Raw genomic sequence first — 13518 nt, forward strand, 5'->3', positions numbered from 1 at the left:
AGATTGTATTATTACTGCCCCAGTGTCTCTCAACTCATGCTGGTGAAAAGCAGCCATGGTGTGTATACATGTGTGTGAGTGTGTGTGTGTGTGATGGGAATAACACTAGTTGTAGAACAGAACTTACTGAATACCCTGCGCAGTCATCACAACGATTAGTTCTGCTCTGTTGGCACTATCAAGTCTCGTTCTTGCCTTCAACCTCTATGTTTGTCGGTCTGAACAAAAAACAAAGATTCCAGTGTCATACTAATGCACCATATATTTCATATGAACATCTGTTTAGATAAGGCAATATACACAATGTTATACAAGCAAGCTGGAGAGCAGAGAAGTGAAATCTGTCTGATGTTGTGGTTATGTGTGACCGCCTCCTCCTTATTCTTCTTCTTCTTCTCCTTCTTCTTCCTGTCAGCGGCAGTCAGTCATATTACACACTGAAAACTAGAGTACACTGTATAATCATAATAATGGCAGTGCTCTTCTCCTACTCATGTCAGCCAATGTAGTGCAGTCTCATCTGCAGATGAGAAATGAAACAACACTTTACAATTTAAATAAATCACTTTAAACAGGTTTTTTTTTTTTTCTTTTTTTCTTTTTTTTTTTTTACATTTGCATTCAAAGTTCCCATGACGCATTCGTCCATTTTTTCATCCGGTGTCCATCTCCTTGTCCTCCCTTGAAGTCCTCTGCCTGGACTTCTGTTTGGCCATACACAGCCAAACTTATGTTTGGATGTCCACTTCTCAAAGTGCACTTGTCAAGCTACTTCCCAAAGTCCTACCATGTTTTCATTTTTGGCAGATAAAAGTGAATTTCCCCAAAAAAAGAAAGAAAATTATGTGAGTATATGATGTTTTTGTAATAATACTGGATACGTTTGAAGGCTCAGTTAATGTAAAAATGTGTCTTTAAAGCATGATGAAAGCAGCAAACCATTTTAACCCAGAACCACACGCTAGAAAAAAAGGCCATCTGGACTGAATCTTTGATAAAAGCCCAATCCACCAAAAACCCAAGAGTTCGCTGGTTTCACCGTTCATCGTCTGATCCCAGGAATTCAGTCACACGGCCATTCACAAATGGGGGCTAATAGGTATTAATTCATATTGATGGGTACTGAATTCTAGTGCTTTCACAGAGACAGGTAGAAAAGCCATGCATGATGAACTGAGGTGGGGGCAGGGGAGGGCGGAGACGCAGAGCACTTTCGGACAAACTTTCCCAGAATGCCATGTTCCACAGGATGTCCTGTAAAGGGGAAAGGGGTGGGGTTGCATTACAGGGGGCAGAAAGGGTGTGTCCTCAGGTCTGGTCCAACCATTCAGCTCGTTTGGGGGCTTTGCAGGTGTGTATGTCCACCGCTTCCTCACAGTCCTTACACTCCACGGCACAGCACCATTTGAACTTGCACTCGCACTTGGTGATTTGTTTGACTCTCGTGGTGTCGTAGCCCCGCCCACAGCACATGACCTCACAGCCGTCTGTGCCGCGTGACGTCTTATTGCAGACCCGGCCAGCTGTGCCCAGGGAGCCTGCACAAGATTACAGAAGAATGTTAGCTAATGAAAAGCTAAACGACAACCAAAGCTAGCTTCTCTCAACTGGTCATTTAAGTTTTACCTCTCTGCAAATTCTTCTGCTGAAAAAAACACAACTGGTGGGTCATTTCATAGAGAGCCAAAGTCCTTACCAGAGCGCAAATGATTGCTTGATTGGGAAAAATTTGGATAATTTTTCATGCTAAAAATCCAGAGAGAGAGCAAAGCAAGAGATTTAAACAAATGGAGTGAACTTTAGAATATACCTGAAACAAGTTGTGGAAGAGGACCCAGAAGTTTTAGTTTCCCTTTAACTCTCTATTTGCTTCAATGTACTATCTGCAGTAGCCTGGCAGGCATTGTTATTGAGCGTATGAGAGAGCAGTCTAGCTATTACCTAATGCAGTGGCATATTGTCTGTATCTTATGTGAATGTCATCCCCACAGAGATTAGCGCTGGTGTTTCGTGTGAGAAGCTCCCGGTTTGAACTGCTACCTATCACAACAAGCTGCCCATAGAACAACAGACCCACACACACAACTATGCAGTGTTGGTAGAGTGGCCTATAGTTACACTGCCTTTCCCAAGCCACTGCTCCCTTTGAAGTGTGTGTGTGTGTGTGTGTGTGTGTGTGTGTGTGTGTGTGTGTGTGTGTGTGTGTGTGTGTGTGTGTGTGTGTGTGTGTGTGTGTGTGTGTGTGTGTGTGTGTGTGTGTGTGTGTTTTAAATGGACAGTGGAGCGTGACAGACAGACAGGCTCTCACACTCTGAGGCCCACTTTGCCCTCCAGCTACGCTTAGTTCAGACAGACAGAGAGGGAGAGACTGTGACAGACAGAAAGAAGTGATTTTTTTTTTTTTTAAATTAGCTGCTTGTGTCCCTAGGCTGTGGATTCCACTGGGAAGGTGAGAAAGAGGGGGAGGATGGATGGAAGTGACGAAGCGAAAGGCAGACAAAGGGAGAAAGGATGAGGGAAAACTGGACAGAGGGATGGATGTGTTGCTGTCAAATGTTATAAAAGTTTGTCAGATGGGTTTTCATTCATCAACCGGGCAATCAGAAACAGTCCTGGCTTATTAGGCGGATTGTATAAAGGTTGATCAACACATCTTCTGACCATTGGGTTGTGTGTATGCATATGTGTGTTGACAGAGACTGATAGAGGTCAGGTGGTCACAGAACAACCAAGTCCCCAGGGTACAAGGATATTAGCTTCCACAGACATCACACAGGAGGCCTGCTGTGTTACCTGACTACCATTGCACACACACACACACACACTGACATTCACCCACACAAACACACTAGTCATGCATGAACATATACACAACATACACATAACACAGTCGGGGCAATCCATCAACATCCATGAGAAACTGCCTCTCTGCGTCTTTCAGTCCAGTCCACCTTCTTCTTCTTTTTCTTCCCTCCTTTTGACATCTTACCTGCTGATTTGTCTTGTAGGCAGTAATCCGGAGAGTTCTCAAAGTAGACCAGGTCGTTCTTGGTGGCCTTCCTGAAGGCTTTGTTAGCTACAGTGAAACCTGTTCCATCTTGATTCATCGTCACCTCGATGGCCCCATTGTATTTCCTCCTCAGGTAGTCACCAGTCTTCCTGAAGTCTGACATGGCCATCCAACATGTCCGCAGCGTGCAAGACCCGCTCACGCCGTGACATTTACACTCCAGCTTCATGAATCGCTTCACGGCCTAAATACATTGAGAGAAGTGGAAATTGGTGTATATTGTTTAAGCCATTGTGAAATTTGGTTTTAATTGTTCTAAAAATGAAATGCTAAGGCAGGAACATTTCCTAAACGGTTAGTTTAGCTGTCATGAAAACATATTTTTCACTTACTGAACCACTAGTGGTATCTAGTCTTGCAGATCATTTTTGGTTTTTGGATTTTGCTCCCCATTCATTTCTATGAGAAGCAGGGCTAGATATTTTCAATGACCATCTGTTGTGCTTTGTGCAGAATGAAATAAGATTAAGCTCTAAAATATGAAGCTAATTTAACATTCAGCTTGTGCATTGCTGCTGTTAACCCGTTATTCATGCTAGCACTCATAGTTTGATACCGAAACAGATCAATGGTGCAATGTACTGCTGGAGTGGAAGACACAACCTGTTAATGCTGAAAAAATAACATTTTGAGACTGAAGAGATGATTACAGATCAAATTAAGTCTTTTTCCATGTTTGTTGTGTACAGTTTTGCTTGAGTTTTAAGAAAAAAAAAGTTGAAAGTCACCTAACTAAATCTTCCACTAGCCCACCTGCTCCTTCTACGTGACTTCCCTATTGAGGTTCAATCACAATGCTGGTAGAATTGAGATAACGAGAATGCATATTAATACCAGGTGTAAATTTAAAGGCCCGTGATCATTATTATACATGTACTGTTGTTCTATGCAGATTGCATGTAAATACCAGGTGTAAATGAGGCCACAGGTGCAGGTATATCAAACCTTAACAAAATAAACTGCAGAGCTAGACACTAGTTATAAGTGAGAAAATATGTTTTCTGCTGTATTCGCACACTTACTGTTCTGCCACAGCGGTTGTTGTGAAGGTTCATGAGTGCCCGTGCATCACGGACAGTCCTCTCTTTGGCATCTATGAAGGCTTTGGCAAACTTAATCCCATAGTTGATATTATCGCTACAGCCGCCCCAGTCAAATTCTCCTCTCTCATCGCTAGCCCGTCCTCGCTTGTGCGGATCGCAGTTGCACGTTTTCAGCTCCCCCTGGCTGCAGGCTCGAGTGAGTGCATACACCACTCCTGCTGAGGAGATGGCATAGACAAATGCTGCTTCACGACTGCCTAAGAGAGAGAGACGGAGAGAGTACAAGCGCAAAAAAGAAACACAGATGTTAGACTGCGGTAGAGGTTAGAATAACACAATTTATTATTGATTACAGAAATTACAGTTACTGGGGTTTCCACGGTCATGGAAAACCTGGAAAAGTCATGGACTTTCAAAATCTTACTTTTCAAGCTTGCAAAAGTCATGGAATTATTAAAATCCTTTAATGGTTTGGGAAAGTGATGGAATTTTGTTGTGTGAAATGAAATTAATTGTTTCCGTAATCTTCAGTAAAATTCACATAATATAATGGCAAATTTGCCAGCTGCCTGAAATTATGTTTGAATAGAGTTTGAATCTGATATGTCGGGAAAATGTACATTTTATATTTCATGGCTCTCTAATGACAAACTTGTGGGGTTGGGTCAGTTTCTGGTTTTGCTGTTCTCGTCCATTGCATGAGCATTCGTCGTTATGAGATGTACTTGATGACACATAATTATTTCTGGATGGAAGTCTGAAAAACGATGCAGCAACAAAAGCAGTATGTGCTCTCACGTATCAGCGGTCTAGCGATCTCACAGTCTGGAAGCATTTTCAAAAATAGGCCCCCGACATCACTACAGGAACTGCATTAATAGTGCGACCTTAAGTACAGAAGTATCTCAGAGGCCAAAGTCACAATACCAATGGATGCTGGTATTACATTTAAAGTGCTTTGCACAGACTGAACTCTGGTCGGAGGCAGACCCTGGTCCACTTGGTCTTACTGTGGTTTTTATCGAGTAGAAAAACATCTGGAATGGTACACCATCTCTCACGGTCTTCTCATGTTGTATGTGCTGTGTTTCCCTTGCATGACTCGCGAGGGCAGCCTCCCCTTTATTGGTAATATCAAAGCTATTCTGCAAAGCTTACATCTTGCACATTGGTCATTCTCTTGTTTAGTTTATAAACCAAGTTTGTAGGCTTGGGCTGATGGAAAAAATGTCAAGCCAGTTTGATATTAAGTCCCAAAATTTGTGACTTTGCTGCTCCCAAATGGAACATAATAACTGCCCATGAATGAGGATGTAGCAGCACCAACATCAGGACAACTGAACAACCATTAAACTTAACTTTTCTTCTTTTAAAGTTTAGCATCGAAATAAAAAGATATGATACTTTAGAAGAAATTGGGAATTAGGGCCACAGACAGGGTCGGAAAGACGTGGAAGTTAGCAGCTGGTGTCTTGTCCGCCCAGCTGATCTTTGTTTTTAGCCTTGATGTTTATTTAACAGGACTAGTGTTAACATAAAGTTTCACAATGCCATAACAACAGAGGATTTTACCAGATAAAACCTTCTATGGAGCTCTGTCTCTCTGGTTGTGACATTAGATGCTGTGTAGACATAACAGATACTAGTGGCTCCCTGTATAACCACACAAACATAATATTATTTGTTTGTTTGTGTAAGGCAGGATGTTATATTGCATATTACTAATACAGAAGTTAGATTTGGCACAGGTTGCTGATGTCCCTGTAGTGATGTCGGGGGCCTATTTTTGAAAATGTTTTCGGACTGTGAGATTGCTAGAAATTTAGGTATGACAACACATACTGCTTTTGTTGCTGCATTGTTTTTCAGACTCCCATCCAGAAATGATAAAAATCATGTGAGAGTTGTCTGAGATCACTGACCGGGTGTGGCCCATGAGGTAGGTGTGTGTTTGTGTGTGTGTGTGTTTATACTTAAATGCATTAACTGATAATAGAATCAATTCAGTTTTCCCTGATGCTTGAAAGCCAGTACCAGATTTTCATTCAGCCATTGTTTTAATTACAAGTGTTTGTTACAAGTGTTTGTTACTTATACATACTACATACTTATATTTGCTGCATTTAAGTACCGTGATAGTATCAGTTCAGTTTTCCTTAATGCTTGAAAGTCAGTGCCAGACTGCCTTAAGTTACTGCAAAGCTATTTTTTGAAAATATATATAAATATTTGGAATAAAGTATACCATACAGTTCTTATATGTTGTGAATGGTCATGGAAATTTTATTCAGTGCTTGGAAAGTCATGAAAAATTTTGAAATTTTGTCCATGAAAATGCGTGGGAATCCATATCATGCAATAAAGTAGATTTTCTAAGACCTAAAGACTTGTTGCTTGTGCTTTCCACATGTTAACATGCGTGCACAGATACATGTAATGCCATGACCAGGCCTGGGCGTGAGCCATCAGGACGTGAAGGTGCAGCTGACGGGAGCATATCAGGCCTGATGTGAAGTATAGGACAGCTCTGTTTAAATATTATCATGGAAATAATCCTAGCTGCGGGGCTCTCCACTCCTCACATAAATTGTTTAAATACAGACACAGTGATACCCCATTAATCAGCAGCAGGGTGATGTCATGACAGCATTTTCTACCATTGCTGTGCTTTTCTGGTCTCTTTAGTTCCTTCAAATATGACTCATCTATTGTGTGGCCAAAGACACATAGAGAATTAGATTTAGTGTTTGGTCACAGTTGCTTTTTGCAGTGCCTGTGGGAATGAATAGCCCCCAAAAAACAACATGGCAGCAAAGGCAGAAGAACTTGTCCACTTGGTCAATGTAACAGACATAACTGGGGTTTTTTTGGTGTTGCAGAGTAAGTTAGTCAGCTAGTCTTGTTTGTTAGTGCTGGACTGCGGTACTTCACTAGCATTACCTAGTCTCTGAGCGATGAGTGCTAAGTATCCTCAAAATACTTCAATTCTTAGTTATTAAAGTTATTAAATCCAAATTACATTCCAACACATTTTGAAGATGAACTACAAAATAACTCCAGCATGAGCACACTGAACATCACTGAGGTGCTGCACTGCACCTCAATGGCTGCTCCTACAGTTGAGTTTCACTTTCTTTATTACGGCAACCTCAATTTAGGAACAACATAAAAAACAATTTGGGGCATGTATGAATTGATTCAGAATCATTGAGGGTAACAAGAGTGCTCTTAATTGATTTCTTTTTTTTATTCTAATGCCCATCTAACTCCGGTCAGTCAGTTTGTCATTTTGTCTGTCAATCATAAAACACTTCTGTCCAGATTAAGATATTTTAACAACCATCAACCATGAAATTTGAAATCAACCATGAGTCAATGCTTTGAAACAAGACAAATCCTCTGAAAAACTGTTGGCTTCATTTCTTTTAAATTTAGTGTGGATATTTCATGGCTCCCAGAGCATGAATTCTGATGTTTTTGTTCCAACCATCCAACCTTTTCATCTCGTGCCACCAGCAAGCCAAATATTTTACTTCCACACAGGAAACATCAACTTCTAATAAAAATTGTATCTTGATTGAATGATTAAATATTCATGCTCCCCAGATGATGAATCTCTGCTGCTAAGCGCATTCAGTTCCCAAGAGGATAAACCATTTTTTTAAAAACCCTGTCGAGATTTTAAAATGTTTCAGTCATCCGTCTCACACTCATCTGACATCCCAAAGCTTGAAAAAAAAAATCAAGATTTAATTTAATGGCCGTATCGGCCATCCGTAGCTTCTATTTTAATCAATACAGCTGTCTACAGAGGTCATATACCAGCTCACGTTTCACTTCCGCTCCACACATTTAACTGACTTAAATCTGCTATGCATTGATCTCTCATGCAGCCTGTGTAAACAGTATGTTAAGACTTTTAATCTTGTTTTATATTAGAGACTGCTCACAATTGCATGTTAAGAAAAGGTGCATAGGATAAATAAAAATGCTAAAACAATGTAGTGGAGCACAAGGGTAAAGTTTCATGAAATGGAAATATTCAAGTATCAGCACTTCAAAATAACGTAACAAAGCTAACTGAGATAGCGCTGATAATAAATGACAAAGGGTGGGGTGCTTTTCTGAAACAGGGTATACATTCACACTGCAAACCTATCTGAACCAGCCTGGACCAAAAGAATTTGTGCGATCCAACCTGCTCTGCTCTGTATACACTGGAATGTCCCATCCCATCTCAGGGGTGAGGAGAAGGGGGCAGTGGGTGCTGCTGGGGGGGTGTATGTGGGGGAGGATGGAGGAGGGCAATGCTGGTGATCATTCAAACCTGCGCTGTTTGTCTGACAGTGAGAAAATCTCTAAATATTTACATCTACATTACTGTTTATTCCTTTCCACCACACACACACACACACACACACTGACACACACACACTGACACACACACAGCCTGTATCTACATATCTGCTACTTTTTTCCATGCATCATTGGCCCCCACACATGCTTAGGATGGCTGTAAGAGGGACAGTAACAGGCCAAGGAGGGTCAGTGACGTCAAATACTAAGTCTGTGGAAACAAGCACCTTATTTTGTGCAACCATAGTCCAGATGCACTACAATGAAGTGCCGTAAATTAGCCATGTACCACTGTGTCTTGCTCAAAAAGCAGCAGAGTCCCAAAAAAGCCTTATCCACAAACATAACGCTTAAGATATGGCATCATAGTCACTCTTTTTGTTGGTTGCCCTGCATGCAACAGTGACTTACAGGTGTGTCACTTTATCCATGTTCTGCATTCAGAATTCATTCAGAATTCATTCATTGCAAAAATAATGCCTTATAGAACAGACACCATTTAAGTTTGCACGCAAAGTAACCAGCAGACACCGAGACACAAATGTAGCTTGGAAATCAGGTGTTTTTACGAAGAGCTCCCTTCATTCTTGTTCAATAAATATTCATGATCCAGACTGGCTGCAGTTACAAAACCTTTCATAAGGAGGAATTAAACTGTATATGCAGTACCTACAAAGATAGCTGGAAAATATGTTAACATGCATGTGCGCCTGTGTGCATATGTATATAGGCAAAGCACAGAGGTCTGGCAGGAGTGGAAAAACAAAATGACGACAAGCCCGCGTCTCGAAGCCCGTGTGTTTATTGACGAGGCGTAAGGCATTACAACAGTCCATTAGCGACTATAAACACGGAGCGCCAGTATACGTGAGAATGAGAAGGACAGATCGGAGAAAGAACAGAGCGAGGGGAGAAGGACAGAGAGCAGAAGGGAGAGATAAGGCAGTAAAAGTGAAGAAGTAGGTTGAGAATGAGGAGTGAGATAGTAACAGACGAAGCTCATGTTCAGGCTCAGTATCTATGCACACTGGCAACACAGTCAGTAGTATGTAGACACACGCATTGACTTACTCCTTAGTAAGACGCGCCCAAACACGGTGTGATCTCGGTCCAGTGTGCTGCAGTTCCAGCGATGGTGTCTAAACTGGTGCTGGCACTCTCTGATCCACTCCTTGGTGCCCTCACCGATGGCCTGCATGATGTCTGGGTGGCGCTGGCAGAGTTGCCGCTGCTTGTTCACCAAACCCGGGATGTTGTCGCATATCACTCGTGCCCCCAGCGCACCGATGTACCTGATAATGCAAAAAAAAAAAACACAAGAAACTTCTAGGTGATTTTTGAACTGAATCCATACTGTCTTGGGCCATTTGGAAGGACTCATATGCGAATTACAAAGCTGTGATTGATTGTATATTGCAGTTGATTGTCGCACACAGGCCCCATCATATGCTAGGTGTATACACATGTGGATACACAGACACTCAAAGGTGGTGAGTGGCGTGAAGGAGAGCCGCAGCAACAGTCCTCTGTGAGTCAGAGTTCACTACACTTAACAGTTTAGGGTTTGCGAGGAGGAGGGGAGTGGAAACCATTTACTCCGCTCTCCAAATAAATAAGCACTTAACCTCTCCCCACAAGACCTGCATGTGTATGTGTGTTTAAATGTTTCCCAATGGGATAGTTGAAATCATGTCGTCACAAATCAGAGCACAAAGTCTGGGGCCTCCAATAACCCTGTCAAGCCAAGACCCCATTTACTCACTTTGCTCCTCTCTGTCTCCTGCCTGTTCACTCTCATTCTCATCTTACTCACAGCTCTCCAGCATGCTTCTTCCACATCCATCTCCCTTCCCTAATAAAACAGGACCTTGCTGTATCTTAACAAGATAAATGCTGCGTTGAGCTTGCTCTGAATAAACTCTGAACTGTGACGCGCTCCTGTGTGTGTGTGTGCATGAGACCTCTTGCAGCTCAGTGGCTGCAGGGCTTTGGCGGGTCAGGGAGCGTGTAGCTGTGTGGTCGTGTTTTACGAGGCCAGGCGAGAGGATGGAGACTGGAGGCTCTCTACTCCCTAGAGGAGGATTAGAGAGGAGGAATAAGAACAGAGTGCTCATCAAAGGAAAAGGCCAGAGCTCCAATTCACACTTAATTTTCTTTCTCTCTCTCTCTTTCTCTTTCTCTCTGAGAGTCGGGAGGACTTGTAGATTTTATAGCACAGTAAATCATTATCCACAGGTCTAAAACAACATGCTGAAAAGCTTGGACTCTACTGTGAATCGTAGAAGAAAGACAAGTGTGAGACAAATAGGGAAGGCTTTTACTGACTTCTGATGACACAGCCACAGCTACATCCTATATTGCATTGGCCTCTTTTTGCTCAGACGTCTTATTGGAGCACACAGTAACCATTGAAAAACGACTTCGCTGCATTATCAGTAAGAAATCATTTGACTTTAGTCAGAGGATTTCCTGACTAATATATTAAAGATGCAGCAAATAAGCACCTTAATGCTCAAGAAAATCACTTTAATTTTGAGTTAGGGATTAAAATCGAACTTGGCCACAACAAACACGTCAAACTTGCAACAACACAGGCACGCACGCACGCTACGATTACCTTTGACAAGTATTTGGAATCTTTGGGTATTTTTTTTTTTTTAAACAATATCTTTATTGGGCTTTATATAATGAAATAATTAACAATATACTCAACATAAATCAAACAAAGAGCAACATAGTCCCCCCAAATAAATAAAAAAATGAAAGAATGAAAAAATAAAATAAATAAATAAAAATAAATATAAACACAGCATGCAGCTCAGCAATTCAGCACCACTTTCAAAATTAATTGGCCTTGTAACATCTGAGAAACTCCGTTAAAGGTGACCATATTCTCTCAAAATCCCCTCCTCTTCCTCTGACAATATAAGTAAGTTGTTCCAGTACAACACAAGATGCCATCTCCCCCACCCGCATATGTATTGAGGGTACGTCAATCTTTGGGTATTGTTAATGTATTTTCCATTACATTATAGTCGTTTTTCACGTCTCAGATGGTGGGAACATCTCACAATCATCGATGACGTGTTAAATCCCCAGACCTGTCCATATCATCACTTACTGTACACCCAGAGAAATTTGATAAACAGTGAAATACTGTATCTCCTCCACTAAATTCCCCTCAAAGCCAATAATGCCCAGCTAAAGCCTCCACACACCCTCTTCCCACTACTCCCCATAACTGCTTTTAATCTACACAAACTATTAGGCATTCCATCACCCCCATACCCGCCCACACACAGACACTTCTCCTATAAACACACTCACACACATGGACATTTTCACGTATGTTATTGCGCAGGCAATGAGATATTTTTTCACCCCTCACCTATTCTCTAGATGGCTGGTTTTGGGGTATTTTAGTGAAGTGTGTGTGCGTGCGTGTGTGTGTGTGCGTGCGTGTGCGTGGTACCTGGTGAATTAATGACCGCTCTGCCTTGTCGAATACAGGCTCCAGCTGAGTTGAACACGCGCTCAGCCAACAGCGCCGACATAAATTACATTTATCGCTCTATTATTATTGCTCAATATGGCAGGCCAACAAACTGACACGAAGAAAACGCATTTTAGAAACAAAATCCTAAAGAAGCTTGAATCTAGTTCACAATCTCATAATTTAGGTTGGGTTTTTTTTTCCACCTTTAATGCCCCACGGTGTTTCTTACTCCTTTTTTCCTCAGGAGCAAATCATTTTGACTTAAATTAACTGATGACAGAAAGACACATTTAGAGTTTTTCTTTGCAGTCATTTCCCCATAAAAATTACAAGTGCATGCAATCATTCGTGACAAATAATAGCCTATGGAACTATTTTTAATAAACCTCAGTGCGCGTAGATTATTTGCAGCAAAAATGCACAAATGAGAACGAGAGTGATGAAGTTTTAAATGGTGCCAGCAGTTGCGCAGAGACAACACAGATGAGAAAAAGTACAGTGAGCCCGCGATAATAAATTAACTGATACAAACCCTGAGCCCTCATAATGGCCTTGTCTGTCTGCTGTAGGAAAATCGCTGCTCCAAATTAATTGGAACGACTTTTGCTTTTGCTTTTGGAAAGCGGTTATTAAAATAGTCATCATAAGTTAAATTCGTTGGCAGTTTGAATCCCTTAAGTTTCTAATGAAAGACCCAAAGCTCGGCAGGAGTCCCAGCTCCGCTTCAGATGATTAAGATCAGTGAATGCTGTTCAAAGCGTGTGGCAGCCTCGACTCTTGATTTAATTTGGCCAGTATTATTATTGTTATTATTATTATTATGTGCTTATTGAGCTCCCATAAATCGTGTTGGTGGCAGGCAGGCCTGTAGGTGTGATGGATGCACACAGTACTCACCACCATGAAGAGTCCACTCGCGGCGTTACCAGTAGCAGCAGCAGCAGACACGCACAGTAAATCCTCGAGCTGGCACCGGGGTTTTGGCATGAAGACGACCGGGATGAGAGTCTGGCTCCCGGCGAACCACAGCTCCCAATCCGGGCTGCCCGCAGGCTCAGAATCCTGTTTAAACCCAGCATGGTTTTCAACCACCAAAAAATCCCTCCTTCCCCCCAAAAAAATCAGATTTCAGAAGAAAATGCCCAACTTTAACAGACAAGGTTTGATGTGAAGTAGGTTAAGCACCCATTCAGTGGGTAGGCCTCATTATCCAGTGTGTGGCTCCATAGCAATAGCGCGACTGTCAGGAGTGTGAGGAGCGCGTTTTCGGTGCCATGTGCGCAACAGACTCTCCACCGAGCACCACCTCTCACTGCCGACCAGGAGGTCTACCTGGCGAGACGTGCAACAAGTGTCGGCTATTTCACCCCTCCAGTCAGCTCCCCGAACACTTATCCTTGGGTTTTGCTTAGTTCAGAGGCAGAATTGTGATCTGAGTCACCGCTGGAGCCAAAGGTTGGCGGATGGGAGGCTCGCTGCAGTTCTGTCGGCTGTGTGACTCAGTGCTGGGTCGGATGCTCGCACCGGACCTCTCCTTTATCAGTGCGCTGAGA

The 13518-nt window shown here is 42.2% G+C and overlaps 1 protein-coding gene across 1 annotated transcript; it reads right to left on the reverse strand.

Annotated features, from left to right (window-relative positions):
• Window positions 1–286: 286 nt before the first annotated feature.
• LOC139209460 (protein Wnt-2b-A-like) lies at window positions 287–13044 on the reverse strand. Its single transcript, XM_070839181.1, has 5 exons — window positions 12863–13044; window positions 9537–9761; window positions 4093–4366; window positions 2990–3254; window positions 287–1538 (listed from the first exon to the last, which is right to left on the reverse strand). Exons 1-5 carry the CDS (start codon window positions 13042–13044, stop codon window positions 1309–1311), a joined length of 1176 nt encoding a protein of 391 aa, XP_070695282.1. The 3' UTR covers window positions 287–1308.
• Window positions 13045–13518: the final 474 nt, after the last annotated feature.

The sequence above is a fragment of the Pempheris klunzingeri genome, chromosome 11 (assembly GCF_042242105.1).
Source record: "Pempheris klunzingeri isolate RE-2024b chromosome 11, fPemKlu1.hap1, whole genome shotgun sequence".
NCBI classification, from domain to species: Eukaryota; Metazoa; Chordata; class Actinopteri; order Acropomatiformes; family Pempheridae; genus Pempheris; species Pempheris klunzingeri.

Excerpts from the sequence above, each read along its gene's own strand:
- LOC139209460 (XM_070839181.1), bottom strand. The coding sequence starts at position 13,044 with ATGCTGGGTTTAAACAGGATTCTGAGCCTGCGGGCAGCCCGGATTGGG. Across the intron at positions 9,762-12,862 it reads CGAGTGGACTCTTCATGGTG|GTACATCGGTGCGCTGGGGG; the intron begins GTGAGTACTGTG and ends TTGCATTATCAG. Across the intron at positions 3,255-4,092 it reads ACAACCGCTGTGGCAGAACA|GCCGTGAAGCGATTCATGAA; the intron begins GTAAGTGTGCGA and ends CAATGTATTTAG.